The sequence below is a fragment of the Artibeus jamaicensis genome, unplaced genomic scaffold, assembly GCF_021234435.1.
Source record: "Artibeus jamaicensis isolate MK-2021 breed Jamaican fruit bat unplaced genomic scaffold, CSHL_Jam_final contig_1748, whole genome shotgun sequence".
In the NCBI taxonomy this organism is placed as follows: Eukaryota; Metazoa; Chordata; class Mammalia; order Chiroptera; family Phyllostomidae; genus Artibeus; species Artibeus jamaicensis.
Window position 1 is genome coordinate 1 of NW_026521342.1, and position 15,143 is coordinate 15,143.

At 51.4% G+C, this 15,143-nt stretch overlaps 1 protein-coding gene across 1 annotated transcript; it reads right to left on the minus strand.

Annotated features, from left to right (window-relative positions):
* Positions 1–5,775: 5,775 nt before the first annotated feature.
* LOC119036421 (glutathione S-transferase kappa 1-like) lies at positions 5,776–9,152 on the minus strand. The gene is given in 8 exon segments (XM_053670800.1): positions 5,776–6,009; positions 6,289–6,382; positions 6,740–6,856; positions 7,666–7,709; positions 7,712–7,792; positions 8,122–8,250; positions 8,448–8,529; positions 9,069–9,152. Coding segments are annotated over 8 exon segments (669 nt in total). The 5' UTR covers positions 9,141–9,152; the 3' UTR covers positions 5,776–5,959.
* Positions 9,153–15,143: the final 5,991 nt, after the last annotated feature.

Genomic DNA, 15,143 nt, shown 5'->3' on the forward strand with positions numbered 1-15,143 from the left:
TTTTATTCTGATAACAATTGGCAGTTTCTGGGGGTGCTGTGGATTCCCACCGTATGTTGCATGACCTGCAGGTGGAGGTTGAAACACTTGATCTGGAATTCTTGACCTGGCACATTTGTGACAAATCCAGTCTGCAGGAAGGAGACATTCCACACCTTGCCTCAGGGTGTGTTGTCTGAATTCCCGAATACAAAAGCTGGGCGGGGAGTGGGCTGACTGTCCTCTGCAGAGGCAGCCGTGGCTGTGGCTGACCGTCGTTCAGCCTGAGCTTACCCGCGGACCGATACTGTTTTATTGCACACTGGCTGTGTGTGGATACTTGGAGGATCTCTGAGGTGTATACAGTAGATCCCATGGGAATCTCACTCCCGAGGAGCTTACTGTCCAGGAGAAGGAAAGACGTGTAGAACTAACCGTAAGACAAGGTACGCAGGGTCCAGTGCTGTGAGCAAAGGGGCAAAGGGGTGCTGGGGGTCCCAGGAGAGACTGTGCGCTGAGAAGGGTGGGGTCAGGAAGGCATCCTGGGCAAGGAGCGGGCAGTGTGTGCATTCCTGCACGTCCTCTCGTCACTGGGCAGGGGGAAGGCAATGAATACTTGTTCTGCCATTTATTGGCAATTAGTGAATGCTTATTGATTTAATGAGTCATGATCTTCTGATCCCTTGATCCTCCCCCTCAGTTGCCACTTCGACCCTTGCCCCCTGCCTCTCCCAGTCTTTTCTAACCTGGCTTCATCTTGAGCCAGCCACACCCTTGAACTTGGCTTGGCGGAAGAGTGTCTGCTCCAAGCCGAGGGTTTTATCCTTCCCCAGCCCCTCTGTAAGGACACTGAAGGGACAGTGTAGGCTTGGGTTAAGGGCACAGGACAGGCAAGGAGCAGTGGTGCAGCGGGGCCCCCGGCCTCCAGTCCTTTTACCCTGGAGTCTAAGTGGCCACCTCTTTCTGCTTCCACCTGTGCTTGTACCGGGACTTGCAGAGGCGACTCCCCCGAGAAGGGGAGTGATGGACAATGGCCCCAAACTCGCCTACTTGGACTCCTCCTCTTCTCTGAACCGCCCTGCCTCCCCGGCAGCACCCTGCCCTGGAACACCCACTCGGCCCTTCTACTTGGCACTTTGTCTGTCTCTCCTTCCCTGGTCATCTCCTGTTCTGCTGACTCTGTCCCTTTCCCCTCCTCTCACCTTTTCCTCTTCTGTTCACGTGATAAGCACTTACTCAGCATGTGTTATGTGCTCACAGCATCAGCTGCAGCTACGTAATTTGTGGGGTCCAGCATGAAAACACGGGGTCCCTTGTTCCCAGGCACGAAGGATTTCAGCACAGCGGCAGCAGGGTGTTAGACTGGCCGTGAAGCCTCACATGGGCGCATGGGTTCCAGGTCCTTGAAGCCGACCTTGTGTGCATGGCACTTGGGGACAGAGTGGAAATAGGTACTGCTGCAGAATCACATTTTATCACATCACCTTTTAAAACACTTTTATTCTGGAAATATGCTGAGGCACATAAAAGAGGAAAGGATAGTAAAACGAACTCTCTGGGTACCCCACACCGACAATTACTAACATTTTGCCAATCTTGTTTTGTCTCTTCCTTCCACGTCTCCCATCTTTTTTTTTTTTACTTAAAAAAATTTTAGATAGAGGGAAAGGAAGGGAGGAAGAGAGGAAGAGAAACATTAATGTGTGGTTGCCTCCCACACGCCCCCTACTGGGGACCTGGCCCACAACCCAGGCATGTGCCCTGACTGGGAATGGAACCAGCCACCCTTTGGTTCACAGGCCAGTGCTCAGTCCACTGAGCTACACCAGCCAAGGGTCTCCCATCTTTTAAAAGGTGTCCTGTGCCCTAAATATTTCAAAATGTAGTTCCAACGAATGAGAATGTCTTTTGTGTACTACTGCCCTGCCATTATCACACTTAATGAAATTCACATTAATTCCTTACTATCACTTAATACCCAAGCCCATGTTATTTTCCACCAGTCGTCCCCAAAATGTGTTCTTACAGTTTGTATATATCTATTTTTTAAACTTATTATTAAAACCAATATGGACATTTACTGAAACAATCCAATTAGAAAATCAGCAAAAGACATTAATAGACATTTCACTGAAGAGGACACACAGATGGCAAATAACCACATGAAAAGGTGTTCAATGTCATTAGTCCTTAGGGAAATGCAAATTAAAATCACAATGAGATATCAGAGCAAACCTATTAGAAAGGCAAAAATGAAAGAATAGTAATAACACCAAATGCTGGTGAGGATGGGGAGACACCGGGTCACTCGGGCAGTGCTGGTGGGGAGTAACATGGCACAGCCGCTCTGGGAAAGCAGGGCGGTTTCTTACAAAGCGAGACATGCGCTCACCACGTGACCCAGCAATTGTACACGTGGGCTCTTACCCCGGAGAAGTGAAAACTTCCGTGCACACAAAACCCTGGACGTGAATGTTCATAGCAGCTTTGTTTGTTAATAGCCCCAAACTGGAAACAACCCACATGTGGCTTTTCATGCAGCAAGTGAAACAGACTGGCATTTTCATACCGGGAAAGACACTCAGCAATAAATGGGAACAAAGTACAACCTAGGCCACACCTTGGATGGACCTGGAGGGCATTGTGCTGAATGTAAGCAAGCCAATCGGATCCCATTTCCACAGCACCCTTGGAAGACAAAATTCTACGGAGAATTTAGCGCTTGCCAGAGGTGAGGGAGGCGGGGAGGGAGGGAGGTGGCCGTGGCTATGAGAGAGCAGCACGAGAAACTCTGGTGCTGGGAATGCTCTGCATCTGGACTGTGGTTGTGGTCACGTGGTGTTCAGGTGATAAGATTATGAGGAACTAAAATGCAGACACACAAGTAGTCCATGTGGCACCGGGTATAAAATCTGAGGAAGGCTGACGGGTCCCTTCCGAGTCGGTTTCCTGGCTGTGTCACTGTCCTGTAGCTACGCAGGATGTTACCCTGGGGAGACCGATGAAGGGGGTGTAGCGTCTCTCTTGTTACATCTGACATTTGCACGTTGAAGAATTTGGACATTTCTGGGAGGATACGCACACACACAGAAGACTAGGAATCGGAGCGGAAACGTGTTTTCACTCGACACGTGGCTTTGTTTTGTTTCGCTAACCGCAGGCACTGCACAGCTTCTGGTTGTTGTCAACCACGACTTGCACTTTGGCTCTGTAGAAAAATGTCACGTCTAGGAATTTTACCTAAGAAGTTGTGCTCTTGTAAGCTTGGAATTGAAATTGCAATGCAAGAAAGTGGTCACTGTTGAATGCTGGGTATGGACACAATCACAGATTTTGTATGATATTATAGTTTTCTGTCAGAAGGGGAGGAGAGGAAGGAAGGAAGCCTAAGTATAAACCTCTCTTTGCATTAGAAGAACAGAATACTCCTTTACTTAAAGAAATACAGCTTCTTTTGGGGGCTTTCCCCTCTCTCACCTCGTTGGTTAATTTTATGGGTCAACCTGATGGGCCCACGGATGCCCGGGCAGCTGATAAAACATGGTGTCTGGGTGTGCTGGGAGGGTGCTCCCGGAAGAGGTTAGTGTTCGAGTGGACAGACAGCACAGATGGCCCTGACCCACGTGGGTGGGCGTCACCCCGTCCGCTGAGGGCCTGGGCAGAACACAAAGGCAGACGACGGGTGCGTGTGCTCTCGGCTTGAGCTGAGACATCCCTCCCTCCCGCCCTCGGACGTCAGTGCTCCTGGGTGTTGGGCTGTGGACTCCATCGGAACTGCAGATGGTGGACCGTGGGAGTCCTCAGCCCCTTGCACCAGGGTCTCTTCTGATTTCTCTGCATATGGATACGTATCCTACTTAACCTGTGTCTTGGGAAAACTCTGACCAAAACACTCATGTTGGACTCCATTTGGCTGACACTTCCAGAAATCATCATCTAGATATGAATGTAAGGATAAGTCTAAATGGTCTCCTTCCTCCAGACAACACGGAGCTCTGCTCTGGGGTCAGGGGCACAGGTGACTGGGCAGATCTGGGGAGAGTGCAGCTGGGACAAGAGGTTACCCCACATTCGCCTGTGAGAAGATTCAGGGTTAAGTTAAGCAACGGAGAGGTTTAGAAAACAACGGGAAGAACGCACAACTGTACCCAAAGGTGAATCTACAAATTCTGGTTTTTCACTCCTTTAAATGTACATTTGTTTACCACAATAAATGATTATTTAAAAAGGTAGACAAATAAAATGGGAACACTTTGACATATTTCATTCTAGGGTTAGTATGTTAACATCCTCTGGAATGTAATATATTTTAATGTATCAAGACATAATTGAACCAAGGGGGAGGGTGGAAGCAAGGGAGGGAGGTGGGTTTGGAGGAGGTGGGGAGAAAATACGGACAAATGCAACCGAACAACAATAAAATAATTTAAATTTTAAAAAAAGACTTAACTGAGATAGTACTATTTTTTTAAAGATTTTATTTATTTTTAGAGAGAGAAGAAGGGAGGGAGAAAGACAGGGAGAGAAATGGCAATGTGTGGTTGCCTCTCGAGTGCCGCCCCCCCTCCCCGCCCCCACAGGGGACCTGGCCTGAAACCCAGGCATGTGCCCTGACTGGGCATTGAACCTGCAACCATTTAGTTCACAGGCCCGGGCTCAATCCACTGCACCATACCAGCCAGGGCTGCCATCATGCTATGGAATACATAGTTTCATTGTTTTTCCCAGTCAATATCATATCCTAAGATTTCCAATGTTCTTTATAATCCCTCAGACATACAGTTTTAGATCGCTATGAAACATTACATGTTAGATATACAATGATCTATTCAAGTCCTCCTGTTATTTTTAAGTTATCGGACGTCACAAATAAGGCTGAGGCAAGCATCTCATGAAATCTGCTCGAAGGAGGGAGGGCTTATTTGCAGATGTACCTCTGGCATCACTTCAGATAAGCCTGTCAAGGATGACCCGGAATCCTGGAACATGCTGGAATAATGGAAAAGGGGGAGAGAGGAGGGAGAGAGAACATGATCGGGGACAAGAGTGGAAAACGGGACGTGAGGCGGGGAAGCGGCGGAGGGGGAAGATGATGGAGCCACGCTGTCGTGGGCTCCGAACCTGCTTCCCACCAGGAGCCCACGGGTGGCTTCGGCTTCTGAACGGAGGGTGTCTGCAGAGAAGTCCGAATACTGTTGAAACAAGGCATTCTGATGGTTGCACCGAGGGCACAGACAGACAGAGCAGGGGCTTTGGACAAATCCCTGGGGGAGCAGCAAAGCTACAGGTTTGTGGGAGAGCGGCAGGCTCTCATAGGCAGGGAGAGGCCTGGGTCCTTCTCAGGACCTGCACTTGGGTGAGAGGAGGGAACTGAGATGAGCCACTTCCCCAGGCCAAGGCCATGCCAGGCGGTCTCCCTGCGCGGCCTTGCTCTGGTTCTACTGGTCAGCGCAGCTGGACCCGGTTCAAATATCTGGGTGCAGTCTCAGCCACACTCTGGGTCCCTCCAGCCTTCGGGGCCCACGGGGCCTAGGTTTCGGCCCCATCTCGGACACCGTGGCTGGTTGGAAGACACTAAGTGCCCAACTGCATAACTGCAAAATCCATCCGCCTTAGTCTGGTGTCCTGGCAGAGAGCCCTGGGGAGTTTCTGTAGAAGAAAAAGAGGGGTTCCCCGAGGTGGGCTGGGAGCTGGGGACCCAGCCAGAGCTGCTCCTCTGCCACAGCTGGAGTAGACAGCACGTGACCACGGGGACAAGAACACACAAACGCCACAGAAGACCCAGACCCAGAGCTACTGCATCAGGGGCATTTGGTTTATTCCGGGGGAGGCAGAGTTTGGGGCTCTTGCAAGGCACTGAGGAGCAGCTGTGAGAGTCACGCAGACGATGCACCCCAGCCAGGGCCACAGAGGGGTCCCCATCCCGGCGCCCCTCGGTGGAGCAGGGGTGAGTGCAAGGCTTTGCTTCCTCTGGGCATCCTTAAAGTTTGGCATTCACGGCTGGGGGCACAGGGCCCATCCACTTCTCCCCTGGATGGAGAAAACCACGCACATCAGAGGTGGACTCCACAAGCCCCCAGGGGCTCCCTCAGAAGAGCTGTGCTGGGCTGCCAGGTACAGAAGCTTCCTTCCCTCCTGTGTTGGGGAAGGCGACCCCTCCCCACCTGACCTCAAGCTCCAGTGTCTGTATAAGGCTTCCCTGTTGGAAATGCCAGGAACGTTTTTTGCTCTGAACCTGTCCTTCTGGTCAGTGATATAATATCAGTGGGACTGGGGTCAAGGGCGGCTCAGTGTGAGCCTGTCACTTACCCAGCAGGTGCGCCAGCAACTCCATCCGGTCAGAGCCAAAGAGCATGTGGGTTTGGCCACCCAAGTGGGTCACGGTGACAGGCAGCCCAAAGGCCTAGAGAAAGCAGAGCAAGTGCAGGGAGGAGGGTGTTTAGTGTACTAGGCTGGGGTTGAATGCTGTGAGCCAACACTTGTCTGAGGTCCCAGAAGCAAATGGGCCAGGGCTGTTGGATAAGAGACGCCACGGCTCTAAGGAGTCTTCCGACCCTCAGATGCCCTGTCCTCTATCACCATCTCTCTCCCCCTTTTCCTTTCCCTGGGCTCAGGGGCAGGGAAGAAGAGGAAGGTCGTCGGGAGAGCTAGGGAGGACTCATGTGGGGGGCGGCTTTTGGACAGGAGCGTGGGGACCCAGCAGAGACCCTTAGACGCTGCTCCGCACCGGGGCTGGGGACACTCATCAAGCGTGGCTCACCCCGTACTTGCAGGCGGCCTCGGTGGTCTCCCTGAGCTTGTTCTTCACCTGTGGTGTCGAGGTCTTCTCCAGAAGCTCCCGGCCTTGCTGTGTTGACATGCCGGCCTTCTCTGCGGCCTGAGGGGACGTGACAGGGAACGAGACCATGGCTCTATTAGCGGGAGAGGGGATCTCAGGAGAAAACGCGGGTCTTTCTGCTTTCTGTCCCCAAGTTTTCCTGGCAAGGCCTTTACCTTCCCACAAGCGGAGGACTATCCTTGCCAAGAGGGGCTAGTTTCCTCCTCAAATCTTGAGTTTAATGGAAAAAGCAGGAGGCAAAGACTTACAGTTGCATAAATCTAACACTAGAGGGCGCCCTACGGATGGCTCCTGACCTCTTCTGGAACCTATGAGACAAGTCCAGGTGGTACCCGGCTGGGCCACCCTTACAGAGCTTGTTAGGAGCAGAGCCAAAGTGAAAGTCTGAGCCCTTGATGCTAAGTCTGGGGCTCTTGCCTTCCCACTTCTCAGATTCCCTGAATATCTTGTGGGATTTTTTTTTTTTTTTTAATCAGGGCTGGGCTCTGATTCCCATGGAATTCCCTGGTGGGATTTCTGTTGGGCTGTTTGCTAATACTTCAGCCCTCCCGATGGAGGAAGGGTCGCTAACGTTAGTCCTCTCTCTCCCACTGACTTCCTCCATCAAATAAATTCAAATGGAGAATTTTGCTCTTCCTCTCTCAACCCTGAGATATACTTGTGAGTCCTCTCAGTTCCAGCTTTTCAGTAATCTGGACTCTCGCAGACAGATACGCTCTCTCGCCAAGTACAATAACCTCTTCCGTCTGGAAGTGAGACTAAGCCCTCTCCGCCCCCAAATGCCCACTACTGTCAGATTCCCTGCAGAGGAGGGGGTGGGCTGGGCGCACGCAGGGCAGGACACTCACTGCCAGGATGCTCTGAGGATCCGAGATGTGTTCGTCCTGGGAAGAAGAGAACACTCAGCCAGGAAGGGGGTGGCCAGGTGAGGGGCGGGATGGACAGCGGTGAGGAAGCGCATGGCCGACAGACTTCCTGTGGGACACAGGCACTGCCAGGTAGGGCTCCCCTAGCTTGCTTCCCGTTGGATGACCTGCCTGCCCTTTCCTGCTTGTGACATCCCCCAGAGCTCAGGTGCCTTCAGCCTCCCACCCAAGTGTCTCCTGACTTGTCCTGCTCCTTCTCCTCTTGTGTCCTCCCCCCACACCCTCCTGCCCCAACCTTCTGTTTGCTCCACTCGGATGCCGAGTTTTCCCAGGGTTTGTTTCATTGCACTTAGCAGCCCCGCCCCTCCTTCTTGGCCCCACAGTCTCCAAGACCGCCGCCTTTCCTTTGCTGTCCCATCTGTACCCCACGCTCTTCACCTTTTTCAAGGAGCACAGAGAAGAAATCCTTGGGGAACTGCAGAGGAACCTGCATATGTTCACTCAGGAGCTTAATGTCAGTTGTCAGGTATTGGGCCTTGCGGGGAAGCAGAGCTGGAGGCTTGTTTCCTGCAAGTGGAAAGTTGTACTTGCTTCTGAGAAGCGACCTAAGGATCTCAGGCTTGGGGGGCCCTCCCGGGTTTGGGGTAGAGGGCCAATTACCAGCTGCTGGTGCCCACATGAAGACCCACTGGAGGGCAGGCCTCCTGGGCCTTTGAAATCTGCACTTCGTCCAGTCCCCGCCCCGGGCGCTGTTGCCTTCATACCACTGTCTTTCATGATCCCTGCAATGAGGCTCGGGCGCAACTGCAGGTGGATGTTCCAGATGTTCTTGTATCGGCACAGGATCTGCAGGAGCGGAGGCAGAGATCGCAGCCAGTGTGCAGACGGAAGGCGCGCGCGTGGCAGAGGGACAGGGAAGGGCGTTTCGGGATAACTGATTAGACAGCGGCTCGAAGCGCAAAGGAGGGGTTGGGCGGACCCCCGGAATTGCTTGGCTTGAAATGGCTAGACTCGCTCACTCCTAGAACTCCATCGTCGCTCCTGTGGACAGTTGCCATCCTGTTCTGCACTCCTCCCCCCCGGCCGCCCCCACCAACTGACATGAAAGGGCTAAGAGGTGGCCGTGCCCAGCGGCTTTCTCCTTGATTCTTCAGAGTTGCCACTTTTCCAAACCATTAGTGGAAAACCGCTGTGTTAGGATCTAAGAGTTCGGCCTGGAGCCGGCGACTGTTTCCATCTTACAAACACGAAGTGACCTTCAGCCCTGGCTCTCTACCTGCCTGTCCTAAAGCCCTTCGACAAAGCCAGGAACTGCACGAGACCGTGGGCCCTGCCTCTTGCATTCGCCCTTCCTTCTGCCCTCGTCGTCCCGGCCTCGGCGTCACCTCGAACCCCAGCCAGGAATAAGGGGACAGCACGTCGTAGAAGAGCTCCACGGTCCGTGGCATGGGCCCCATACTGCCGCGCAGAGAAGCGCGCCAGAGAGGCGCCGTTCGCTCGTTTGCTTTCCTCCCGTCCCCGTTCCGGGCCGGGCCGAGGACCGCCTCCCGCCTTCACTGCGCAGCCTCCCGGAGGGGACCCGCCTCCCAGAGCCCTGCGGCTGGTCCGGGGCCGGTGCCCGCGTGGGTGTGGTGTCCTTAGAGGGGGCGCTGGCTGGGTGACGTGCGCACCTCCAGGTCGCCGCCCGCCCCTGGGGTGGAGTCTGGGGAAAGGGGAGTGGTTTCAGATGCTCTCAGCCCCGGTACCGGAGCTGTGCGCCCTGCGAAAGCCACTCGACCTCTCTGAACCTCCGTTTCCTGCTCGTCGTGAAAGTGGGGATGCTTCTTGATATCCCCTACCTCCTTCAGCCTTGGGAGGAATGAAGGGACTCAGACTGGTAGCTGCATGAACTTCTTTGCACTGGGGCAGCGGAAGAAGTGATGGATATAAATGGATATAGATATAGGTATAGGCACACACCCCCACAGGATCAGGCAGAAGTAACGCCTGCTTGAGTGCAATCGGTAGGGTAATAATATGGGTGTAATAATTTATAGTTTTAATTCGAGCATTTCACCTAAAATGTCATCTGGTGAGCTTGAGTGTGACGTTATGCCACAGAATTACATGCTTACGGTTTTGTAATAAAAGACTTTGTAATTAAAAAAGGGGGCGTTACTTGTGTCAGAACCTGTATATATTTGTTTATGTTTATATTTATGCTTATATTTGTATTTCTCAGAGCTTAGCGCGACACCTGGAACATGTTGGACCACGAGCTCGTAATCTGTGAGTGAGTGGGGGAGGGTCTCAGACCTCGCCGCAAGGGTAATTGCAGCGACCACGGGGAACGGCTCGTCCTGTTTGTTCAACTTTAAAAAGAATCTGGAAGCTCACTATATATTAATATTGAATGATATCCTATACATTGAATATTAAGTGAAAAACAAGGTGCACAACAGTTCATATTTTTGCTATCCTTTTTTAGGGATTGAAATGCTCTCTAAGTGTGTGGGTATACACGTGACCTGTGTGCTGGTTGATATGCTGAATGGCAAGACTGAAAGTTGCTTAAAATTGGTTGCTTTTGAGGAGGGAAGCTACGTGACTGGGGGCAGAGCAGGAGAGAAGAATGCAATCATCCAGCAGGGTGAGGAATGCAAAAGGTTTGTAGCGATTTGTAGCAAGGGGTCTCTCTGATGGAAGCCCCTTTTGAAAGAGTAATGAGAGTTCTGTTGTGCATAATGTTTAACCCTTTGTGACCTCTTGACCTATGTGGGCCTATCTTCTCTGTCCAGACAGACAGGCAGGAAGGAAGGAGGGAGGGAGGAAGGCGGGAAGGAAAACTGAGACAGGAAGGAGGTTGTGCTTAGGAACTTGTTCTGGCAGAACGGGGAGGGGAGTGCAAGGAGGCTTATTTATGTGATTTATTTCCACGATTTATTTCACTTAGCTTTAAGGAAAATGTCCCTGATGAGTGGCCATGTAGGAACACATGCGATGCAGTTTTAAGATATAATATTTGTCAAGATATAACCGAGCATTTACATCACTGGTTCTAAACACCTGACATTTTCTTAGGGATTTACCAAGGTTTGTGGGAGATCCTGTGTGCCAGCTCCCACAGTTAAGAAACCGGACCAAAACGTGGGGGGTGGGTAGACAGTATCACGGACGCAATCTTGGATATGCTGTGCTGTGTTAAAAGGGGCCAGCCTTGGCCAACCAGGGTAAATGGGATTCATAAATTTAGTGGGAGCATCTCACAGTTCATCACAACGTACCGGTGAGACAACACTGCAGCTGGAACAGCTCACATGTCCTGTCACTCTACCCTGGTAAAATGTGGACAAAAGAAAAGGAAAAATGCAAGTAGCTGTATCAGGGATTTAGACACATTTTTTTTTTTATTAGTTTTTCAGACTCCCTTTCAGGCTTTGATCATTGTTTTTGTTCCTTTTCTTAAAAAAATCAAGTAGCTGTATGGAGGTATCACGACATGCAATTAACTGCACATAATTAAAGTGTGCACTTTAGTGAGTTCTCACATAGGCAGACACCTGTGAAACCGTCACACCGGGAAGGTTGTGAACTTATCCGTCACCCCCCAAAGTTTCCCGCTGTCTGTCCCCTGGCCATCTGTCCCGCCCTCCCTGCCCTCCATCCATGCCCTGACGACCAGGGGTCTCTTCTCTGTCACTAGAGGTTCCTTTGCACCAATCTTTCCATCACTATTAGGTGATATTTTTTATATAATAAAAATCTTCACACCCCAGAATAAATGTTAGAAGCCTGAGCCCGTGGTTCCTGACGTCACGGTTGGGAGGCGGACACCTGGAGGTTGGAGAGGAGGCCCTTCATCAGGGTTGGTTTGGGACGGGCGCCCGGGGGAAGGGGAGGAAGGGACAAGGAGCGGCCAGGGGAGGGGAGAGCATGGGTGGGGCTGAAGCAGACACTGGGCTGCGGTGCCCTCTGCACCCAGGCCTCAGCCAGCCCCGCAGGGAACTCTGGAGCTGGGATGGCCCTGCAGAGCCACCCCAAGTTGGGACACCCCCTCATGTGCCAGTCTCAGGGTGCGGGCTGCCCTGGGCAGAGGGCTGACCTTGGTTAAGGTGTCTGTCAGCGGCGGGCTGTCTGGGGCGGGGGTCATGTTTGAAGGGGCATCTGTGCAGACGCCATGGTGCCCCTGATATAATAATCCTGACATTTCTCCCATCCTGAAATGATAGCATTAGAGAAACAAATTTCAAATTGTGGAAAGGAATGGGGGCATTGACATATTTTGAGGTTTTTTTCCTTTTGGAATTTGAAAGGACAGGGAGGACAATCCTTAAATTCAGCTTCAAAAGTGATTCATTTACTCACTAATTCATGCTTTCATCCTCTAGGCAGGATTTCTCCACCTCAGCACTGTTGACACCGGCCTGGGTCATTCCCGGTTCTGGGGGGCCGTCCTGTGCGTGGGTGGACGTTTAGGGGCATCCCTGGCCTCTGCCCACTAGACACCAGCAGCACCCTCCATGCCTACTGTGACCATAAAATACACCAAGTGGAGGAAAACAGATGCCAGGGACTCCGTATCCTGTGATTCGAGTTGAATTTCTAGACAGGACAGACAGCAGATGAGTGGTTTTTCCCACTAGGAGTGGGAGGGGGCACTCTGTGCAGTGATGGGATTGACAGGTGTCTCCTGAGGGGTCAGAACCCCCCCCCCCCGCCCCTGGGGAGAGTCACTGCACCAGGGTTTATTCAGTGCCCTGCCCGTCCCTGTGGGTTCTGAGTGCCCAGGGTACCAGGACTCAGTTCATCCTTATGTGGGGGTCAAATTGGTTGGCAAACTCAATGTAAAGTGTGTAGTGTGTAGTGTGTGTGTGTGTGTGTGTGTGTGTGTGTGTGTGTGTGTGTGTGTTAGGGGGGATGCTGGGGAAATGAGAAAGAATCAGGGAAAACTTTCTATCAAAAGTGGCCCTCCCCCTCTCCCGACTCCCCCCTCCCGCCCGCCAACCGCCCCGCCCCAGCGAGAGCCAGCGACGTGTGCAAGTGCTGCTGTCCCGAGTCTCGAGTCTGAGAACCCGAGAGAAGTTCACTTCTGCTGAAGGGTTTGGCAGTGGGCAGGGCAGGAGGTAAGGTTCCAGACGTGGTGGTTTGCGGCTAGATCACGTGACACCTCTTAACGTCTCCGCTTGAACGATCTCAAGTGTAGGACGAAACTTTAAAATGCATTTTATGAAAGAGCGGTCACTGGAAAAACGCACGAGAACTGTTAGTGATTTAATCGTGTGTTCAGTCACATAGCCACAAACATATATCTTCATTATTTAGTCCATACACAGAGCACTTAGAGACGAGTACCTGTGAGACGCTGTTCTAAATGTTTTAACTCATTTAGCCCTGGCTGGTGTGGCTCAGTGGATTGAGCATCCGCCTGAGAACCAAAGGGTCGTTCTTTCCATTCCGAGTCAGGGCACAGGCCTGGGCTGCAGGCCAGGTCCCCAGTAGGAGGCGCGTGAGAATCAACCACACACTGATGTTTCTCTCCCTCTCTTTCTCCTTCCCTTCCCCTCTCTAAAAATAAATAAAATCTTTAAAAAAAACCCTCATTTAATCCTCATGACAACCCTTCAAGATAAAGTACTGTTTTCTTTAGCAGCTTTATGCATTAGGCTTCATTTATGTATCATAAAATGTTCCTATTGTATGTACCATGCAGCAATTTTTACTGAATTTGTAGAGCTGTGCAGTCATCGACACGATCCTGCCTTTGAATATTCCCATCAGCTCAGAAAGTTCCCTGACGCCAGTTTGCAATCAATTCTATTCCCACCTTAGTCAGCTTGCTTTCTGTCTCCACGGATTTGCCTTTTCAGGAAACTTCATAATGTGATGCGCACATATGTATACACAGCATCTGGTTTCTGTCACGTAGCGCGGTGTCTTCGGGGCTCACGCGTGGAGCAGCATCCGCAGCTTCTTGCTTTGTATCACGGGGCAGGGTCCGCTGCACGCGTGCACCACGCTTGGTTTATCCACCAACCCAACGATTTTCAACCAGCGTGCCACAAGAGTTTTTCAAGCGTGCCGTCCCTGACTATTTCTAAAAATTATTTATTCGTTTTTTAGAGGGAGGGGAAGGGAGGGAGAAACAGGGGGAGAGAAACATCGACCGGTTGCCTCTTGTACGTGACCCAACCAGGGGACAACCTGCAACCCACGCATGTGCTCTGACCAGGAATTGAACTGGTGCCTTTGCACTTTGCAGGACGGTGCCCAACCAGCCGAGCCACACCGGTCAGCGCACAATACCCGCCTAGTTAGTCGGGGGCACTGACCTCCTTTTCTTTAGGTTGTCAAATAAAAAAATGATTACAGCCAACTCAACAATAGCTGTTCAGTGTGAATGGATCAAAATTATACCTATTTTTGTCAGATTTATATATATATATATATATATATATATATATATATATATATATGCGCTGCAGAGTTTTGGTAATTAGTTTATGTGTGCCATGACATGAAACGGGTTGAAGTTGCTATACTATCCAGCTGATGGGTGTTTGGATCATTTCCAGTTCTTGGCCATTATGAAAACGATGCTGCTGTGAATATTTGCATATACATTTCGGTGTGGATGTATGTTTTCCTTTTTGGGGGGTGGATACTTGGGCCTAATGGTAAGTTTGTGCTTCACTTCCCCCCCTCCCGCCAAAGATTTTATTTGCTTTTAGAGAGAGGGGAAGGCAGGGAGAAAGAGAGAGAGAGATAAACATGGGGTTGCCTCTCACATGCCCCCAACTGGGGATCTGGCCCACAGCCCAGGCAGTGCCCTGACTGGGAATTGAACCCGTGACCTTCTAGTTTACAGGCCAGCGCTCAATCCACTGAGCCACACCAGCCAGGGCTGTGCTTCACTCACTTTCTAAGGGCCGGACAAACTTTCTCAAGTGGCTGTTCGGGTGGGAACTATGATCATCACTGTCCTGATTTCATTGATGGGGAAAACCAGGCACAGAGAGATTCAGGAGCCTGTGCAAGGTGGTACATAAAGCCTGTAAGTGGTGGAAGGGGGAACTGAACCTGTGCAGTCTGCAGCTGGCCTCTGGGGTCTCAGCAGCGAACTTTGGCAGCCACTTCCTGCTCAGCTTCGAAGGACGAACCTTGTCTACTGGGTTTTGGTTTCAAGCTGCTGGAGACCATGTTATTCTGCTCTGCCCGTGGGAACTGGGCTGAGAGGACTTCTGTTTTGTCCCTGTCCTTCTTCGCGTCCAAGGTCGTTCCCTAAGCAAAGTTCAGCCCACTCCGGCCTTGTTATTTTTCATGTTCCTTCTGTGGGAAAAATGAACAAACCTCGTGAGTGCCCTTGGGATTTGGAAACTCTCCTGTGACCAAGTCCCTTTTCTTGGACCAGCCGCCACCTTCCCAGGACAAAACAACATTCTAGCTACTGATCCAACACGCATGCCCAGTGAGTCCCTTTTCAT